A 19,020-nucleotide genomic window follows, 5' to 3' on the forward strand; every position below is an offset into this window, starting at 1 on the left:
ATTTTGACCTTTTTTCCCCAGTACGAAAAAGAACAGTTAACAGACATGAAGGCAGAGACACACTTACAAGCAAGTGACCTGGACCTAAACAGGCCAGTGTTTTCTCTGTATTATTGTAGGATCCTTACAATAAAAGTACCTTAACATTATAACATAAAGCACCTTGATGTGACTATTGTTGTAGCTTGGCACTATATAATGAGCTCAACTGCGTAAAGTTCTAAGCCTCTACACTACAGGCCCACCCACAGGATATATTTAAAGCTTTTGTTCATGCATTCTTAGGTCAGATTTGCTGTAGATGATTAAATTAACTGGGTGGTTAAAGTCTGTGTCATTCTTTTCAGGCCAGATTCATTCTAGATAATCACATGGCTTGGGTTTCTAATGTCATTATTTTCTTTTCTTTTTTTAATACATTTCAGTGAAAGAGTTTGTGTTCCGCTGGCCATTGACATGGAAACCAGCACAGATGCTATTGCTAGTTTGACAGAAGCCATAACAAGAGAACCAGGGGGGAAACAGTGCTGGGATTGATCTTGTGGCATGCTCCACTTGAAGCTGTAGTTGTAGATAATGCAGTTGTAGTTGTGGAAGCTGTAGGTGCAGCAGTAGTGGAATTGGCAGTAGTTGGTGCAACAGTCGTGACATTGATGGGAACTATAAAATATTTTTCAGAAGTAGATTAATATGTATTTATGTACAGACTAAAATAATTTCTTTGTCCTTGATTAACTCCAAAATAAATTTCGTTTGCATTTTCAAATACTCACCAGAAGTTACTGATATTGTGTCAGGAACTATGGCAATGCTGAAATTGCTGCTGGAACTGTTAATAGCCTGTTTCAAAATTTGAACAATAGTAGTATCATTTGGGACTTGTGCATTGGGTGCTGTTTGATTGAACACAAGCTCCACCTCTGCCTCAGTTCTATCCACTCGTGTTTGGACTCTAACAAGACTGTGCCATGAAAGAAAGTGAGTCAGATGTTAGATAATAATGGCAGATTATTGAATGGTTTAACTATGTTACATGATACATTTAACATTAAAATTAAATTAAAAATAATAATTTAGAGGAAAGTAACTTAATTACTGTTAAAAAAATTTTTTTTACCTGAACCGAATGACAATGGCACGGATGAAGAAAGGAAATTTTGGTTTGTAGATTCTATCACACTGCAAAAAATTAACACAAAAAGAAAATTTAAACATGGTGAAACAACTTAAAAATTACATTGTCTAAAAATGCCTATTTAAATGAAAGAAAATGTATGCTTTCAGATTTGTTCTCTAGATAAAGTGTCAGTCAATAAAAGATATATTAAGTTGAAATATTACTCACCGTCTCTTCAACTCGTCTTTTGCGATCTTGATATACACTGCTGGTGGGGTCTGTGAGTTCAGGTACATATGGTTCAAGGAACTGTAGAAACAGAAAAACTTGGACAGGTGCAGTCGGAGCTTTTGTAGTTGTGGTAGTTGTTGGAGAAGATGTTGTTGTTGTTGCAGCTGATGTAGTAGTTGATGGTGTTGTGTTTGTTATTGGGGTAACTGTGGTAGTTGTTGGAGCAGATGTTGGTTTTGTTGCAGCAGATGTAGTTGATGGTGTTGTGTTTGTTGTTGGGGTAACTGTGGTAGTTGTTGGGATCACTGTGGTAGATTTAAAATGAGGACAAAATGGACATAAAACATTTAACTAAGTCCCTCTAAAACCTTTGAGACTTTTTGATCAAACATAACGAAATAGTACTCACATGTGGAACTGACAGTGATGGAGGCCCTTTCGATGTCAAAGCCTGTCACGTTTGAGGCTTGACTGATCAAAACACTTCTAATTTCAGTGTCATTTGGAACAGATGAGTTTAAAAAATGAAGTTCTATGGTGTTGATGACTGATCCTTGCCTGTAAATGCAGACACAAAAATGATAGTTTTGAATATTTAGGGCGTTAGGTCACTGCTCTTAACATTATATGTCAAAATAGTGAAATTACCTGAAGCTCACAACGGCCAAGGAGACAAAGGAGGAAGGGAACGAGTTTTTGTAAGCAGGTTCAATCTGCAGACACAAAGCAGATTTCCTTAAAACAATGTCTATCTGTTTCTTAATGTACACAAACAGACGAATTTTATATCAATTGTAAACTTTACAGTAAGACAGAAGACTAATTAAAGGGCAAATCAAAGAACATGACCTCTATAGTGAGTAGCAATGATGGTTCAGTACAAAAAAAAGTACTTGCTCTATCAATTTTGTATATTCCTGATGTCTAATGTTTTCACCTCTCTCTCTAGATCAGCAATCTGCAATTCATTTTTTAAACATTTATTTCACTGAGTATTTGGTGTTTTAATGTCTATTCTGTTTACAGAGCACACAGCATTCATTCTGCTTTCCACAAAGAGGGGAGCAGATTTGCCTCGAACGATGGAAAAAACTAATTACATACCTAATAAATGCTATATATTAGTGGGAAAAGTAAACGATTACCTGTGTCTTTATAGATACAGATCGGTCTTTAAAAGCATCAGATGATGAATTCGTCAAGTCCTTGGTAAAATTGCTTTGAAGGGATCTGAAAACAACATATCTGGTGGTTGTTGTTGTCAGAGTAGCTGTGGTTGTTGTTGTGGGATGAGCCGTGGTGGTCGTCGGTGGGGCAGTGGTGGTTGCTCTCGGGGGAGCTGTTGTGGTGGTGGTCGGTGGGGCAGTGGTAATTGTTGTTGTCAGAGGAGCCGTGGTGGTGGTGGTCGGTGGGGCAGTGGTAATTGTTGTTGTCGGAGGAGCCGTGGTAGTGGTGGTCGGTGGGGCAGTGGTGGTTGTTGTAATAGCTGTGGCGATTGTTGGAAGAATCGTAGTGGTGGAGGTCGGTGGGGTAGTGGTGGTTGTTGTCAGGGGAGTTGTTGAGGTGGTGGTCGGTGGGACAGTGTTGGTAGTTGTCGGAGAAGCCGTGGTGGTGGTGGTCGGTGGGGCAGTGGTGGTTGTTGTTGGAGAAGCCGTGGTGGTGGTGGTTGGTGGGGCAGTGGTGGTTGTTGTCGGAGGAGCCGTGGTGGTGGTCGGTGGGGAAGTGGTGGTTGTTGTGGTAGGAACCGTGGTGGTGGTCGGTGGGGCAGTGGTGGTTGTTGTCGGGGAAGCTGTTGTGGTGGTGTTCGGTGGCGCAGTGGTTATTGTTGTCATAGCTTTGGTTGTTGTTGGAGGAATCGTAGTGGTGGTGGTCAGTGGGGAGGTGGTGGTTGTTGTTGGAGAAGCCGTGGTGGTGGTGGTCGGTGGGGCTGTGGTGGTGGTCGGTGAGGCAGTGGTGGTTGTTGTGGGAGGAGCCGTGTTTGTGGTGGTTGTTGGTGGGGCAGTGGTGGTTGTTGTTGGAGGAGCCGTGGTTGTTGTTGTCGGTGGGTAAGTGGTGGTTGTTGTGAGAGGAGCCGTGGTAGAGGTTGTTTGCGGGGCAGTGGTAATTGTTGTCGGAGGAGCTGTGGTGGTGGTGGTTGTTGGTGGGGCAGTGGTGGTTGTTGTCGGAGGAGCTGTGGTTGTTGTTGTCGGTGGGTAAGTGGTGGTTGTTGTGAGAGGAGCCGTGGTGGTGGTTGTTTGTGGGGCTGTGGTAATTGTTGTCGGAGGAGCTGTGGTGGTGGTGGTTGTCGGTGGGGCAGTGGTGGTTGCTGTAATAGCTGTGGCGGTTGTTGGAAGAATCGTAGTGGTGGTGGTCGGTGGGGCAGTGGTGGTTGTTGTCGGAGGAGCCGTGGTGGTGGTTGTCGGTGGGGCAGTGGTGGTTGTTGTCAGAGGAGCCGTGGTGGTGGTTGTCGGTGGGGCAGTGGTGGTTGTTGTCAGGGGAGCTGTTGAGGTGGTGGTCGGTGGGACAGTGTTGGTAGTTGTGGTAGGAACCGTGGTGGTGGTCGGTGGGGCAGTGGTGGTTGTTGTCATAGCTGTGGTGATTGTTTGAGGAATTGTAGTGGTGGTGGTTGGTGGGGCAGTGGTGGTTGGTGTCGGAGGACCCGTGGTTGTGGTCGGTGGGGCAGTGGTGGTTGGTGTGGGAGGACCCGTGGTTTTGGTCGGTGGGGCAGTGGTGGTTGTTGTCGGAGGAGCCGTGATGGTGGTGGTTGTCGGTGGGGCAGTGGTGGTGGTTGTGGTCGGTGGGGCAGTGGTGGTTGTTGTCGGGGGAGCCGTGGTGGTGGTCGGTGGGGAAGTGGTGGTTGTTGTGGGAGGAACCGTAGTGGTGGTCGGTGGGGCAGTGGTTGTTGTTGTCGGAGGAGCCGTGGTGGTGGTCGGTGAGGCAGTGGTGGTTGTTGTCAGTGGGGGAGTGGTGGTTGTTGTCGGAGGAGCCGTGGAGGTTGTTGTCGGTGTGGCAGATGTGGTTGTTGTGGGAAGACCCGTGGTGGTGGTTGTCGGTGGGGCAGCCGTGGTTGTAGTGGGAGGAGCCGTGGTGGTGGTCGGTGGGGCAGTGGTGGTTGTTGTCGAAGGAGCCGTGGTGGTGGTCGGTGGCGCAGTGGTGGTTGTTGCGGGAGGAGCCGTGGTTGTGGTTGGTGGGGCAGTGGTGGTTGTTGTCATAGTTGTGGTGGTTGTTGGAGGAATCGTAGTGGTTGTAGTCAGTGGGGCAGTGGTAGTGGTGGTGATCGGTGAGGCAGTGGTGGTTGTTGTTGGAGGAGCCGTGATGGTGGTTGTCGGTGGGGCAGTGGTGGTTGTTGTCATAGCTGTGGTTGTTGTTGGAGGAATCGTAGTGGTGGTGGTCGGTGGGGCAGTGGTGGTTGTTGTCTGGTGAGCCGTTGTGGTTGTGGGTGGGGCAGTGGTGCTTGTTGTGGGAGGAGCCGTGGTGGTGGTAGGTTGGGCAGTGGTGGTTGTTGTCGGAGGAGCCGTGGTGGTGGTGGTCGGTGGGGCACTGGTGGTTGTCGTTGGAGGAGCCGTGGTAGTGATGGTCGGTGGGGCAGTGGTGGTTGTTGTGGGAGGACCCGTGGTAGTGGTTGTCGGTGGGGCAGTGGTGGTTGTTGTGGGAGGACCCGTGGTGGTGGTCGGTGGGGCAGTGGTGGTTGTTGTGGGAAGAGACGTGGTGGTGGTCGGTGGGGCAGTGGTGGTTGTTGTTGGAGGAGCCGTGGTGGTGGTGGTCGGTGGAGCAGTGGTGGATGTTGTCGGTGGGGCAGTGGTGGTTGTTGTGGGAGGAGCCGTGGTTGTGGTCGGTGGGGCAGTGGTGGTTGTTGTCGTGGGTGTTGGAGGAATCGTAGTGGTTGTAGTCAGTGGGGCATTTGTGGTAGTGGTGGTGATCGGTGAGGCAGTGGTGGTTTTTGTTGGAGGAGCCGTGATGGTGGTTGTCGGTGGGGCAGTGGTGGTTGTTGTCATAGCTGGGGTTGTTGTTGGAGGAATTGTAGTGGTGGTGGTCGGTGGGGCAGTGGTGGTTGTTGTCTGGTGAGCCGTTGTGGTTGTGGGTGGGGCAGTGGTGGTTGTTGTGGGAGGAGCCGTGGTGGTGGTGGTCGGTGGGGCACTGGTGGTTGTCGTTGGAGTAGCCGTGGTAGTGATGGTCGGTGGGGCAGTGGTGGTTGTCGTGGGAGGACCCGTGGTGGTGGTCGGTGGGGCAGTGGTGGTTGTTGTGGGAGGAGCCGTGGTGGTGGTAGGTTGGGTAGTGGTGGTTGTTGTCGGAGGAGCCGTGGTGGTGGTGGTCGGTGGGGCAGTGGTGGTTGTTGTCAGGGGAGCTGTTGAGGTGGTGGTCGGTGGGACAGTGTTGGTAGTTGTGGTAGGAACCGTGGTGGTGGTCGGTGGGGCAGTCGTGGTTGTTGGGGTAGGAACTGTGGTGGTGGTCGGTGGGGCAGTGGTGGTTGTTGTCATAGCTGTGGTGATTGTTTGAGGAATTGTAGTGGTGGTGGTTGGTGTCGGAGGACCCGTGGTTGTGGTCGGTGGGGCAGTGGTGGATGGTGTGGGAGGACCCGTGGTTGGGGTCGGTGGGGCAGTGGTGGTTGGTGTGGGAGGACCCGTGGTTTTGGTCGGTGGGGCAGTGGTGGTTGTTGTCGGAGGAGCCGTGATGGTGGTGGTCGGTGGGGCAGTGGTGGTTGTTGTCGGGGGAGGCGTGATGGTGGTGGTTGTCGGTGGGGCAGTGGTGGTGGTTGTGGTCGGTGGGGCAGTGGTGGTTGTTGTCGGGGGAGCCGTGGTGGTGGTCGGTGGGGCAGTGGTTGTTGTTGTCGGAGGAGCCGTGGTGGTGGTCGGTGAGGCAGTGGTGGTTGTTGTCGGAGGAGCCGTGGTGGTTGTTGTCAGTGGGGGAGTGGTGGTCTTTGTCGGAGGAGCCGTGGAGGTTGTTGTCGGTGTGGCAGATGTGGTTGTAGTGGGAGGAGCCGTGGTGGTGGTCGGTGGGGCAGTGGTGGTTGTTGTCGAAGGAGCCGTGGTGGTGGTCGGTGGCGCAGTGGTGGTTGTTGCGGGAGGAGCCGTGGTTGTGGTCGGTGGGGCAGTGGTGGTTGTTGTCGGGGAAGCTGTTGTGGTGGTGTTCGGTGGCGCAGTGGTTATTGTTGTCATAGCTTTGGTTGTTGTTGGAGGAATCGTAGTGGTGGTGGTCAGTGGGGAGGTGGTGGTTGTTGTTGGAGAAGCCGTGGTGGTGGTGGTCGGTGGGGCTGTGGTGGTGGTCGGTGAGGCAGTGGTGGTTGTTGTGGGAGGAGCCGTGTTTGTGGTGGTTGTTGGTGGGGCAGTGGTGGTTGTTGTTGGAGGAGCCGTGGTTGTTGTTGTCGGTGGGTAAGTGGTGGTTGTTGTGAGAGGAGCCGTGGTAGAGGTTGTTTGCGGGGCAGTGGTAATTGTTGTCGGAGGAGCTGTGGTGGTGGTGGTTGTTGGTGGGGCAGTGGTGGTTGTTGTCGGAGGAGCTGTGGTTGTTGTTGTCGGTGGGTAAGTGGTGGTTGTTGTGAGAGGAGCCGTGGTGGTGGTTGTTTGTGGGGCTGTGGTAATTGTTGTCGGAGGAGCTGTGGTGGTGGTGGTTGTCGGTGGGGCAGTGGTGGTTGCTGTAATAGCTGTGGAGGTTGTTGGAAGAATCGTAGTGGTGGTGGTCGGTGGGGCAGTGGTGGTTGTTGTCGGAGGAGCCGTGGTGGTGGTTGTCGGTGGGGCAGTGGTGGTTGTTGTCAGAGGAGCCGTGGTGGTGGTTGTCGGTGGGGCAGTGGTGGTTGTTGTCAGGGGAGCTGTTGAGGTGGTGGTCGGTGGGACAGTGTTGGTAGTTGTGGTAGGAACCGTGGTGGTGGTCGGTGGGGCAGTGGTGGTTGTTGTCATAGCTGTGGTGATTGTTTGAGGAATTGTAGTGGTGGTGGTTGGTGGGGCAGTGGTGGTTGGTGTCAGAGGACCCGTGGTTGTGGTCGGTGGGGCAGTGGTGGTTGGTGTGGGAGGACCCGTGGTTTTGGTCGGTGGGGCAGTGGTGGTTGTTGTCGGAGGAGCCGTGATGGTGGTGGTCGGTGGGGCAGTGGTGGTTGTTGTCGGGGGAGGCGTGATGGTGGTGGTTGTCGGTGGGGCAGTGGTGGTGGTTGTGGTCGGTGGGGCAGTGGTGGTTGTTGTCGGGGGAGCCGTGGTGGTGGTCGGTGGGGAAGTGGTGGTTGTTGTGGGAGGAACCGTAGTGGTGGTCGGTGGGGCAGTGGTTGTTGTTGTCGGAGGAGCCGTGGTGGTGGTCGGTGAGGCAGTGGTGGTTGTTGTCAGTGGGGGAGTGGTGGTTGTTGTCGGAGGAGCCGTGGAGGTTGTTGTCGGTGTGGCAGATGTGGTTGTTGTGGGAGGAGCCGTGGTGGTGGTCGGTGGGGCAGTGGTGGTTGTTGTCGAAGGAGCCGTGGTGGTGGTCGGTGGCGCAGTGGTGGTTGTTGCGGGAGGAGCCGTGGTTGTGGTTGGTGGGGCAGTGGTGGTTGTTGTCATAGTTGTGGTGGTTGTTGGAGGAATCGTAGTGGTGGTGGTCGGTGGGGCAGTGGTGGTTGTTGTCTGGTGAGCCGTTGTGGTTGTGGGTGGGGCAGTGGTGCTTGTTGTGGGAGGAGCCGTGGTGGTGGTAGGTTGGGCAGTGGTGGTTGTTGTCGGAGGAGCCGTGGTGGTGGTGGTCGGTGGGGCACTGGTGGTTGTCGTTGGAGGAGCCGTGGTAGTGATGGTCGGTGGGGCAGTGGTGGTTGTTGTGGGAGGACCCGTGGTAGTGGTTGTCGGTGGGGCAGTGGTGGTTGTTGTGGGAGGACCCGTGGTGGTGGTCGGTGGGGCAGTGGTGGTTGTTGTTGGAGGAGCCGTGGTGGTGGTGGTCGGTGGAGCAGTGGTGGATGTTGTCGGTGGGGCAGTGGTGGTTGTTGTGGGAGGAGCCGTGGTGGTGGCCGGTGGGGCAGTGGTGGTTGTTGCTGGAGGAGCCGTGGTTGTGGTCGGTGGGGCAGTGGTGGTTTTTGTCATAGTTGTGGTGGTTGTTGGAGGAATCGTAGTGGTTGTAGTCAGTGGGGCATTTGTGGTAGTGGTGGTGATCGGTGAGGCAGTGGTGGTTTTTGTTGGAGGAGCCGTGATGGTGGTTGTCGGTGGGGCAGTGGTGGTTGTTGTCATAGCTGGGGTTGTTGTTGGAGGAATTGTAGTGGTGGTGGTCGGTGGGGCAGTGGTGGTTGTTGTCTGGTGAGCCGTTGTGGTTGTGGGTGGGGCAGTGGTGGTTGTTGTGGGAGGAGCCGTGGTGGTGGTGGTCGGTGGGGCACTGGTGGTTGTCGTTGGAGGAGCCGTGGTAGTGATGGTCGGTGGGGCAGTGGTGGTTGTCGTGGGAGGACCCGTGGTGGTGGTCGGTGGGGCAGTGGTGGTTGTTGTGGGAGGAGCCGTGGTGGTGGTAGGTTGGGTAGTGGTGGTTGTTGTCGGAGGAGCCGTGGTGGTGGTGGTCGGTGGGGCAGTGGTGGTTGTTGTCAGGGGAGCTGTTGAGGTGGTGGTCGGTGGGACAGTGTTGGTAGTTGTGGTAGGAACCGTGGTGGTGGTCGGTGGGGCAGTCGTGGTTGTTGGGGTAGGAACTGTGGTGGTGGTCGGTGGGGCAGTGGTGGTTGTTGTCATAGCTGTGGTGATTGTTTGAGGAATTGTAGTGGTGGTGGTTGGTGGGGCAGTGGTGGTTGGTGTCGGAGGACCCGTGGTTGTGGTCGGTGGGGCAGTGGTGGATGGTGTGGGAGGACCCGTGGTTGGGGTCGGTGGGGCAGTGGTGGTTGGTGTGGGAGGACCCGTGGTTTTGGTCGGTGGGGCAGTGGTGGTTGTTGTCGGAGGAGCCGTGATGGTGGTGGTCGGTGGGGCAGTGGTGGTTGTTGTCGGGGGAGGCGTGATGGTGGTGGTTGTCGGTGGGGCAGTGGTGGTGGTTGTGGTCGGTGGGGCAGTGGTGGTTGTTGTCGGGGGAGCCGTGGTGGTGGTCGGTGGGGCAGTGGTTGTTGTTGTCGGAGGAGCCGTGGTGGTGGTCGGTGAGGCAGTGGTGGTTGTTGTCGGAGGAGCCGTGGTGGTTGTTGTCAGTGGGGGAGTGGTGGTTGTTGTCGGAGGAGCCGTGGAGGTTGTTGTCGGTGTGGCAGATGTGGTTGTTGTGGGAAGACCCGTGGTGGTGGTTGTCGGTGGGGCAGCCGTGGTTGTTGTCGAAGGAGCCGTGGTGGTGGTCGGTGGCGCAGTGGTGGTTGTTGCGGGAGGAGCCGTGGTTGTGGTCGGTGGGGCAGTGGTGGTTGTTGTTGGAGGAATCGTAGTGGTTGTAGTCAGTGGGGCAGTGGTAGTGGTGGTGATCGGTGAGGCAGTGGTGGTTGTTGTTGGAGGAGCCGTGATGGTGGTTGTCGGTGGGGCAGTGGTGGTTGTTGTCATAGCTGTGGTTGTTGTTGGAGGAATCGTAGTGGTGGTGGTCGGTGGGGCAGTGGTGGTTGTTGTCTGGTGAGCCGTTGTGGTTGTGGGTGGGGCAGTGGTGCTTGTTGTGGGAAGAGCCGTGGTGGTGGTAGGTTGGGCAGTGGTGGTTGTTGTCGGAGGAGCCGTGGTGGTGGTGGTCGGTGGGGCACTGGTGGTTGTCGTTGGAGGAGCCGTGGTAGTGATGGTCGGTGGGGCAGTGGTGGTTGTTGTGGGAGGACCCGTGGTAGTGGTTGTCGGTGGGGCAGTGGTGGTTGTTGTGGGAAGAGACGTGGTGGTGGTCGGTGGGGCAGTGGTGGTTGTTGTTGGAGGAGCCGTGGTGGTGGTGGTCGGTGGAGCAGTGGTGGATGTTGTCGGTGGGGCAGTGGTGGTTGTTGTGGGAGGAGCCGTGGTGGTGGTCGGAGGGGCAGTGGTGGTTGTTGCGGGAGGAGCCGTGGTTGTGGTCGGTGGGGCAGTGGTGGTTGTTGTCATAGTTGTGGTGGTTGTTGGAGGAATCGTAGTGGTTGTAGTCAGTGGGGCAGTGGTAGTGGTGGTGATCGGTGAGGCAGTGGTGGTTTTTGTTGGAGGAGCCGTGATGGTGGTTGTCGGTGGGGCAGTGGTGGTTGTTGTCATAGCTGGGGTTGTTGTTGGAGGAATTGTAGTGGTGGTGGTCGGTGGGGCAGTGGTGGTTGTTGTCTGGTGAGCCGTTGTGGTTGTGGGTGGGGCAGTGGTGCTTGTTGTGGGAGGAGCCGTGGTGGTGGTAGGTTGGGCAGTGGTGGTTGTCGTGGGAGGACCCGTGGTAGTGGTTGTCGGTGGGGCAGTGGTGGTTGTTGTGGGAGGACCCGTGGTGGTGGTCGGTGGGGCAGTGGTGGTTGTTGTGGGAAGAGACGTGGTGGTGGTCGGTGGGGCAGTGGTGGTTGTTGTTGGAGGAGCCGTGATGGTGGTTGTCGGTGGGGCAGTGGTGGTTGTTGTCATAGCTGGGGTTGTTGTTGGAGGAATTGTAGTGGTGGTGGTCGGTGGGGCAGTGGTGGTTGTTGTCTGGTGAGCCGTTGTGGTTGTGGGTGGGGCAGTGGTGCTTGTTGTGGGAGGAGCCGTGGTGGTGGTAGGTTGGGTAGTGGTGGTTGTTGTCGGAGGAGCCGTGGTGGTGGTGGTCGGTGGGGCACTGGTGGTTGTCGTTGGAGGAGCCGTGGTAGTGGTGGTGGTCGGTGGGGAAGTGGTGGTTGTTGTGGGAGGACCCGTGGTGGTGGTCGGTGGGGCAGTGGTGGTTGTTGTGGGAAGAGACGTGGTGGTGGTCGGTGGGGCAGTGGTGGTTGTTGTTGGAGGAGCCGTGGTGGTGGTGGTAGGTGGGGCAGTGGTGGTTGTTGTCATAGTTGTGGTGGTTGTTGGAGGAATCGTAGTGGTTGTAGTCGGTGGGGAAATGGTGGTTGTTGTCGGAGGAGCCGTGGTAGTGGTGGTGGTCGGTGAGGCAGTGGTGGTTGTTGTTGGAGGAGCCGTGATGGTGGTTGTCGGTGGGGCAGTGGTGGTTGTTGTCATAGCTGTGGTTGTTGTTGGAGGAATCGTAGTGGTGGTGGTCAGTGGGGCAGTGGTGGTTGTTGTCTGGTGAGCCGTTGTGGTTGTGGGTGGGGCAGTGGTGCTTGTTGTGGGAGGAGCCGTGGTTGTGGTCGGTGGGGCAGTGGTGGTTGTTGTCGGAGGAGCCGTGGTTGTGGTCGGTGGGGCACTGGTGGTTGTCGTTGGAGGAGCCGTGGTAATGGTGGTCGGTGGGGCAGTGGTGGTTGTCGTGGGAGGACCCGTGGTAGTGGTTGTCAGTGGGGCAGTGGTGGTTGTTGTGGGAGGACCCGTGGTGGTGGTCGGTGGGGCAGTGGTGGTTGTTGTGGGAGGAGACGTGGTGGTGGTTGGTGGGGCAGTGGTGGTTGTCGTCGGAGGAGCCGTGGAGGTTGTTGTCGGTGGGGCAGTTGTGGTTGTTGTGGGAGGAGCTGTGGTTGGTGGGGCAGTGGTGGTTGTTGTCGGAGGAGCCGTGGTGGTGGTAGGTTGGGTAGTGGTGGTTGTTGTCGGAGGAGCCGTGGTGGTGGTCGGTGGCGCAGTGGTGGTTGTTGCGGGAGGAGCCGTGGTTGTGGTCGGTGGGGCAGTGGTGGTTGTTGTCGTCGGAGCCGTGTTGGTGGTGGTCGGTGGAGCAGTGGTGGATGTTGTCGGTGGGGCAGTGGTGGTGGTCGGTGGGGCAGTGGTGGTTGTTGTGGGAAGACCCGTGGTGGTGGTTGTCGGTGGGGCAGTGGTGGTTGTAGTGGGAGGAGCCGTGGTGGTGGTCGGTGGGGCAGTGGTGGTTGTTGTCGAAGGAGCCGTGGTGGTGGTCGGTGGCGCAGTGGTGGTTGTTGCGGGAGGAGCCGTGGTTGTGGTCGGTGGGGCAGTGGTGGTTGTTGTCATAGTTGTGGTGGTTGTTGGAGGAATCGTAGTGGTTGTAGTCAGTGGGGCAGTGGTAGTGGTGGTGATCGGTGAGGCAGTGGTGGTTGTTGTTGGAGTAGCCGTGATGGTGGTTGTCGGTGGGGCAGTGGTGGTTGTTGTCATAGCTGTGGTTGTTGTTGGAGGAATCGTAGTGGTGGTGGTCGGTGGGGCAGTGGTGGTTGTTGTCTGGTGAGCCGTTGTGGTTGTGGGCGGGGCAGTGGTGCTTGTTGTGGGAGGAGCCGTGGTGGTGGTAGGTTGGGCAGTGGTGGTTGTTGTCGGAGGAGCCGTGGTGGTGGTGGTCGGTGGGGCACTGGTGGTTGTTGTTGGAGGAGCCGTGGTAGTGATGGTCGGTGGGGCAGTGGTGGTTGTCGTGGGAGGACCCGTGGTAGTGGTTGTCAGTGGGGCAGTGGTGGTTGTTGTGGGAGGACCCGTGGTGGTGGTCGGTGGGGCAGTGGTGGTTGTTGTGGGAAGAGACGTGGTGGTGGTCGGTGGGGCAGTGGTGGTTGTTGTTGGAGGAGCCGTGGTGGTGGTGGTCGGTGGAGCAGTGGTGGATGCTGTCGGTGGGGCAGTGGTGGTTGTTGTGGGAGGACCCGTGGTGGTGGTCGGTGGGGCAGTGGTGGTTGTTGTGGGAGGACCCGTGGTGGTGGTCGGTGGGGCAGTGGTGGATGTTGTCGGTGGGGCAGTGGTGGTGGTCAGTGGGGCAGTGGTGGTTGTTGTCATAGTTGTGGTGGTTGTTGGAGGAATCGTAGTGGTTGTAGTCGGTGGGGAAATGGTGGTTGTCGTCGGAGGAGCCGTGGTAGTGGTGGTGGTCGGTGAGGCAGTGGTGGTTGTTGTTGGAGGAGCCGTGATGGTGGTTGTCGGTGGGGCAGTGGTGGTTGTTGTCATAGCTGTGGTTGTTGTTGGAGGAATCGTAGTGGTGGTGGTCAGTGGGGCAGTGGTGGTTGTTGTCTGGTGAGCCGTTGTGGGTGGGGCAGTGGTGCTTGTTGTGGGAGGAGCCGTGGTTGTGGTCGGTTGGGCAGTGGTGGTTGTTGTGGGAGGACCCGTGGTGGTGGTCGGTGGGGCAGTGGTGGTTGTTGTGGGAGGAGACGTGGTGGTGGTTGGTGGGGCAGTGGTGGTTGTCGTCGGAGGAGGCGTGGAGGTTGTTGTCGGTGGGGCAGTGGTAGTTGTTGTCGTCGGAGCCGTGTTGGTGGTGGTCGGAGGGGCACTGGTGGTTGTCGTCAGAGGAGCCGTGGTAGTTGTGGTCGGTGGAACAGTGGTGGATGTTGTGGGAGGATCCATGGCGGTGGTCGGTGGGGCAGTGGTGGTTGTTGTGGGAGGAACCGTTGTGGTTGTTGTGGGAGGAGCCGTGGTAGTTGGGGCAGTGGTGGTTGTTGTGGGAGGAACCGTTGTGGTTGTTGTCGGAGGAGCCGTGGTAGTGGTGGTCGGTGGAGCAGTGGTGGATGTTGTCGGTGGGGCAGTGGTGGTGGTCAGTGGGGCAGTGGTGGTTGTTGTCATAGTTGTGGTGGTTGTTGGAGGAATCGTAGTGGTTGTAGTCGGTGGGGAAATGGTGGTTGTTGTCGGAGGAGCCGTGGTAGTGGTGGTGGTCGGTGAGGCAGTGGTGGTTGTTGTTGGAGGAATCGTAGTGGTGGTGGTCAGTGGGGCAGTGGTGGTTGTTGTCTGGTGAGCCGTTGTGGTTGTGGGTGGGGCAGTGGTGCTTGTTGTGGGAGGAGCCGTGGTTGTGGTCGGTTGGGCAGTGGTGGTTGTTGTGGGAGGACCCGTGGTGGTGGTTGGTGGGGCAGTGGTGGTTGTTGTGGGAGGAGACGTGGTGGTGGTTGGTGGGGCAGTGGTGGTTGTCGTCGGAGGAGCCGTGGAGGTTGTTGTCGGTGGGGCGGTTGTGGTTGTTGTGGGAGGAGCTGTGGTTGGTGGGGCAGTGGTGGTTGTTGTGGGAGGGGCCTTGATGGTGGTTGTCGGTGGGGCAGTGGTAGTTGTTGTCGTCGGAGCCGTGTTGGTGGTGGTCGGTGGGGCAGTGGTGGTTGTTGTGGGAGGAACCGTTGTGGTTGTTGTCGGAGGAGCCGTGGTAGTGGTGGTCGGTGGCCCAGTGGTGATTGTTGTGGGAGGATCCATGGCGGTGGTCGGTGGGGGAGTGGTGGTTGTTGTGGGAGGACCCGTGGTAGTGGTGGTCGGTGGGGCAGTGGTAGTTGTTGTCGGAGGAGCCGTGGAGGTTGTTGTCGGTGGGGCAGTTGTGGTTGTTGTGGGAGGAGCCGTGGTTGGTGGGGCAGTGGTGGTTGTTGTGGGAGGACCCGTGGTGGTGGTTGTCGGTGGGGCAGTGGTAGTTGTTGTCGTCGGAGCCGTGGTAGAGGTGGTCGGTGGGGCACTGGTGGTTGTCGTCGGGGGAGCCGTGGTAGTGGTGGTCGGTGGAGCAGTGGTGGATGTTGTCGGTGGGGCAGTGGTGGTTGCTGTGGGAGGAACCGTGGTGGTAATTGTCGGTGGCGGAATGGTGGTTGTTGTGGGAGGAGCCGTGGTGGTTGTCGGAGGGGCAGTGGTAGTTGTTGTCATAGTTGTGGTGGTTGTTGGAGGAATCGTAGTGGTTGTAGTTGGTGAGGCAATGGTGGTTGCTGTCGGAGGAGCCGTGGTAGTGGTGGTCGGTGGAGCAGTGGTGATTGTTGTGGGAGGAGCCGTGGTGGTGGTTGGTGGGGCAGTGGTTGTTGTGCGAGGAGCCGTGGTGGTTGTCAGAGGGGCAGTGGTGGTTGTTGTCATAGCTGTGGTGGTGGTTGGAGGATTCGCAGTGGTGCTGGTCGGTGGGGTAGTGGTGGATGTTGTCGGAGGAGCCGTGGAGGTTGTTGTCGGTGGGGCAGTCGTGGTTGTTGTGGGAGGAGCCGCGGCGGTGGTTGGTGGGGAAGTTGTGGTTGTTGTGGGAGGAGCCGTGGTGGTGGTCGGTGGGGCGGTGGTTGTTGTTGTCGGAGGGGTAGTGGTGGTTGTTGTTGGAGTAGCCGTGGTGGTGGTCGGTTGGGCAGTGCTGGTTGTTGTAATAGCTGTGGTGGTTGTTGGAGGAATCGTAGTGGTGGTGGTCGGTGGGGTAGTGGTGGTTGTTGTTGGAGGAGCCGTGGAGGTTGTTGTCGGTGGGGCAGCCGTGGTTGTTGTGGGAGGAGCCGTGGCGGTTGTTGTCGGTGGGGCAGCCGTGGTTGTTGTGGGAGGAGCCGTGGCGGTTGTTGTCGGTGGGGCAGCCGTGGTTGTTGTGGGAGGAGCCGTGGCGGTGGTCCGTGGGGCAGTGGTGGTTGTTGTGGGAGGAGCCGTGGCGGTGGTCGTTGGGGAAGTGGTGGTTGTTGTGGGAGGATCCGTGGTGGTGGTTGTCGGTGGGGCAGTGGTGGTTGTTGTTGGAGGAGCCGTGGTTGTTGTCGGAGGAGCCGTGGTGGTGTTCGGTGGGGCTGTGGTGGTTGTTGTGGGAGAAGCCATGGTGGTTGTTGCTGGGGCATTTGTGGTTGTTGTCATAGTTGTGGTGGTTGTTGGAGGAATCGTAGTGGTGGTTGTCGGTGGGGCAGTGGTAGTTGTTGTCGGAGGAGCCGTGGAAGTGGTGCTCGGTGGCGCAGTGGTGATTGTTGTCAGAGGAGCCGTGGTGGTGGTCGGTTGGGCAGTGGTGGTTGTTGTCGGGGGAGCCGTGGAGGTTGTTGTCGGTGGGGCAGTGGTGGTTGTTGTCGGAGGAGCCGTGGTGGTGGTGGTCGGTGGGGCACTGGTCGTTGTCGTCGGAGGACCCGTGGTAGTGGTGGTCTGTTGGGCAGTGGTGCTTGTTGTGGGAGGAGCCGTGGTGGTGGTGGTGGTGGTCTGTGAGGCAGTGGTGGTTGTTGTCGGAGGAGCCGTGGTGGTGGTTGTCGGTTTGGAAGTGGTGGTTGTTGTGGGAGGGACCGTTGTAGTTTTTGTCGGTGGGGCAGTGGTAGTTGTTGTGGGAGGAGCCGTGGTGGTGGTCGGTGGGGTAGTGGTGCTTGTTGTGGGAGGAGCCGTGGTAGTTGTGGTCGGTGGCCCAGTGGTGATTGTTGTAATAGCTGTGGTGGTTGTTGGAGGAATCGTAGTGGTGGTGGTCGGTGGGTTAGTGGTGGCTGTTGTAGGAGGAGCCGTGGAGGTTGTTGTCGGTGGGGCAGCCGTGTTTGTTGTCGGAGGAGCCGTGGTGGTCATTGGTCGGGCAGTGGTGGTTGTTGTGGGAGGAACCGCGGTGGTGGTGGTCGTTGGGGCAGTGGTTGTTGTTGTAATAGCATTGGTGGTTGTTGGAGGAATCGTAGTGGTGGTAGTCGGTGGGGCAATGGTGACTGTTGTCGGAGGAGCCGTGGCTGTTGTTGTCGGTGGGGCAGTCGTGGTTGTTGTGGGAGGAGTCGTGGTAGTGGTCGTTGGGGCAGGGGTGGTTGTTGTAGGAGGAGCCATTGTGGTGGTGGTCGTTGGGGCAGTGGTGGTTGTTGTGGGAGGTGACGTGGTGGTGGTGGTCGGTGAAGCAGTGGTGGTTGTTGTTGGAGGTGGCGTGCTCGTCATTGCTCCTGTCCCCGTAGCTGTAGGAGATAAGTTCACATACTCTTAAATATGAATGTATGTATTTATTAAGTACAATATTTAAATTCCTTTTTCATCAAATTACTCTGAGTTACCATTCCTAAATGAATCCTTAATGTACTATAACTTCCTAATGCAAAAATGCCATGAATTCATTCCAACATCTGTTTTTGGAACAATTTTCACCCTTACCTGAAAACATCAATATAATTTATACAATAGAACATTTTTAGTTTGATGGTGATTTTAGTAGACAAAGTTGAATGGCTTAGACACAAATTGAGCTTCAGTTTGGGGAAAGCCTAGGAGGGGATTGATCCCCATGTATTAATGAGAAGTGAAGAAGTGAAAGCTGTAACGTCCTGGAGGTTCAGCTGGTCGCTGATCAGCTGTTTCTCTCTCTATCTCTCTCTCGCCAGGGAGGAACTGATTACAGGTTCACGCCCTTGGCCCACACCCTCGGAGGAAGAAACACCGGTGCCTCATTAGTGTGGCTAGCATTTAAGCCAGGAATCAACGGCTGTTCTTCGCTGGATCGTTGTGTGAATCGCGTCAGTGAAAGTCGAGCGTCTAGCCAGTGTTTTTCCGTATAGTTGTGTGTTAGAAACTAACAAGCGTTTCTTTGTGCGCAGACCCTCTGGACTGTTTTCCCTAGTGTTCCCTGAGCGGCGAGTGTTCGAGGAGAGAGATTGGATTAGTTTGTGGATTGCTTGGAGAAAGACGTGAGCTCGTGTGTGGATTGTTTGGAGAGAAATGAGAGTGTTCCCCTGGATTTCTCCTGGAGCCCTGCCCCGCTCACCTTTTGTCTGTAGCACTGCCCCGCACCATTTGTATATATACTTGTTGGACATTGTACGTTTATAAATTCTCTTGTGTGCATCAATCCCCGGAGTCCAGCATGTGAGTCCACCTTGTACACTGTGACAAAAGCATTACAAAAGGGGAGGGAGGGTGGGGCACTAAAATGAGAACAAACTGCTTTTAGAACTGGGGAATCATACATAGATAAAAACTGGAAAGAGCGTGTTTGGAGGCATGGGCCCGCTCCTGAAATTCAGATACTTTATCCCCAACAAAAGCATCCATGAGCAGTCAGGCTGGATCCTTCATATCTGTTCATGTCTTTTCAGTATAATCACTGTGCTAATTGCCACTCTTTGTGCTGGTTTTTATTTTTGCTTTGCATTTATACATAAATGATATATCATATATGTTCTCATTGGGATAGTGATTTGGTTGGTGTGTGGGAATAGAGCCTATAGGTTTATATTGTTAAATGTTATCTTACAACATATGTTTCAGGTCATTATGCAGAGAAACTCAAAAGTAATGTAAAGAGTAGTGTTTTGTGTCAGCTGTGTGCGGACAGGAATAGGACCCAAGGTGCAGACTCCAGAGACAAACTTAAATAGCTTTAATGCTGAACTCAAACATAACATAACTGGAAAAACTCAAAATAAACTAACACCAGTGGACTGACAAAACACACAGCAAAATAAACGGTAGATCGCGACACAGACACAGAGAAACACAGGGCTTAAATACACAGAGGAAGCAATCAGGGAATGGGTAACAGGAGGGAAACACAGCTGGGGCAAATCAGGCCTAACGAGACAAGGGGAAGCAAAACCAGACGCATTAACATCAGACATGGACTTTCAAAGTAAAACAGGAAACCCATAACACAGACTGAACAAAAGACACAGACTCACATGCAGGCACTACAACAGAGGGAACAGAGACGTGGGACCAGGGCAGACACAGACTGGACACGGGGATATAGCAACTAAGGATACGCAGAGACGTGAACTAGACAAGGGGATACAGCTGACAGGGGAGACAGAGCAACTAGAGAAGACAGAGACATAAACCATAAGACAGAACTCAAAGAAACCAAAGACTAGAAATTATAAATAATATAATAAACTCAAAAACCCTGGGTCAACGACCCAGGCATCCTAACAAGTAGTGCAACAAAATACTTCCTCCTTGGAGTAATTAAGTGATGTACTGCATTAAGTATGTTGCGTAAGTACTTAATAAATTTAGTACTTAAAGTATGCTTTTAAGTAAAACGTTCTGTGTAATATATTTAACACATTACTCTTTTTAAATTAATGAACCCAACACCAATATGGACAGGAATTGATAAGAACACAAAACACTAAGAAAAAACAGTTAACTGGCATAAACTATATGAGGATCTATCAAAATTAAACAGGAAACATGAGACAGACTAAGACGCAGACTTGACACTGAGACATGACTGACTGACTTTTGAGTTACGCGACGTTTTGTAACTCCAAA

At 55.0% G+C, this 19,020-nt stretch overlaps 1 protein-coding gene across 1 annotated transcript; it reads right to left on the minus strand.

Moving 5' to 3' along the window:
* Positions 1-291: 291 nt before the first annotated feature.
* On the minus strand, positions 292-16,590 carry LOC146580322 (uncharacterized). The gene is made up of 14 exons (XM_085268052.1): positions 16,081-16,590; positions 14,230-15,754; positions 13,497-14,133; positions 13,182-13,238; positions 10,432-11,482; positions 9,048-10,389; positions 7,290-8,495; positions 3,568-6,770; positions 1,997-2,061; positions 1,760-1,906; positions 1,346-1,577; positions 1,118-1,179; positions 774-961; positions 292-660 (listed from the first exon to the last, which is right to left on the minus strand). The coding sequence occupies exons 1-14, from the start codon at positions 16,588-16,590 to the stop codon at positions 482-484; spliced, it is 10,404 nt and encodes a 3,467-aa protein (XP_085124178.1). The 3' UTR covers positions 292-481.
* Between the last annotated feature and the right edge of the window lie 2,430 nt (positions 16,591-19,020).

This window comes from Mchenga conophoros, linkage group LG3 (genome assembly GCF_057382185.1).
Source record: "Mchenga conophoros isolate Kocher_MC1m ecotype Shallow Benthic linkage group LG3, M_conophoros_male_GT1.1, whole genome shotgun sequence".
In the NCBI taxonomy this organism is placed as follows: Eukaryota; Metazoa; Chordata; class Actinopteri; order Cichliformes; family Cichlidae; genus Mchenga; species Mchenga conophoros.

Coding starts and splice junctions, on each gene's coding strand:
- LOC146580322 (XM_085268052.1), bottom strand. CDS start 16,590: ATGGCTCCTCCTACAACAACCACCCCTGCCCCAACGACCACTACCACG. Junction 1,578..1,759: donor TCCATCACTGTCAGTTCCAC/ATGTGAGTACTA, acceptor AACAAAACCAAC/ATCTGCTCCAACAACTACCA. Junction 962..1,117: donor GCCATTGTCATTCGGTTCAG/GTAAAAAAAATT, acceptor TTCATGGCACAG/TCTTGTTAGAGTCCAAACAC.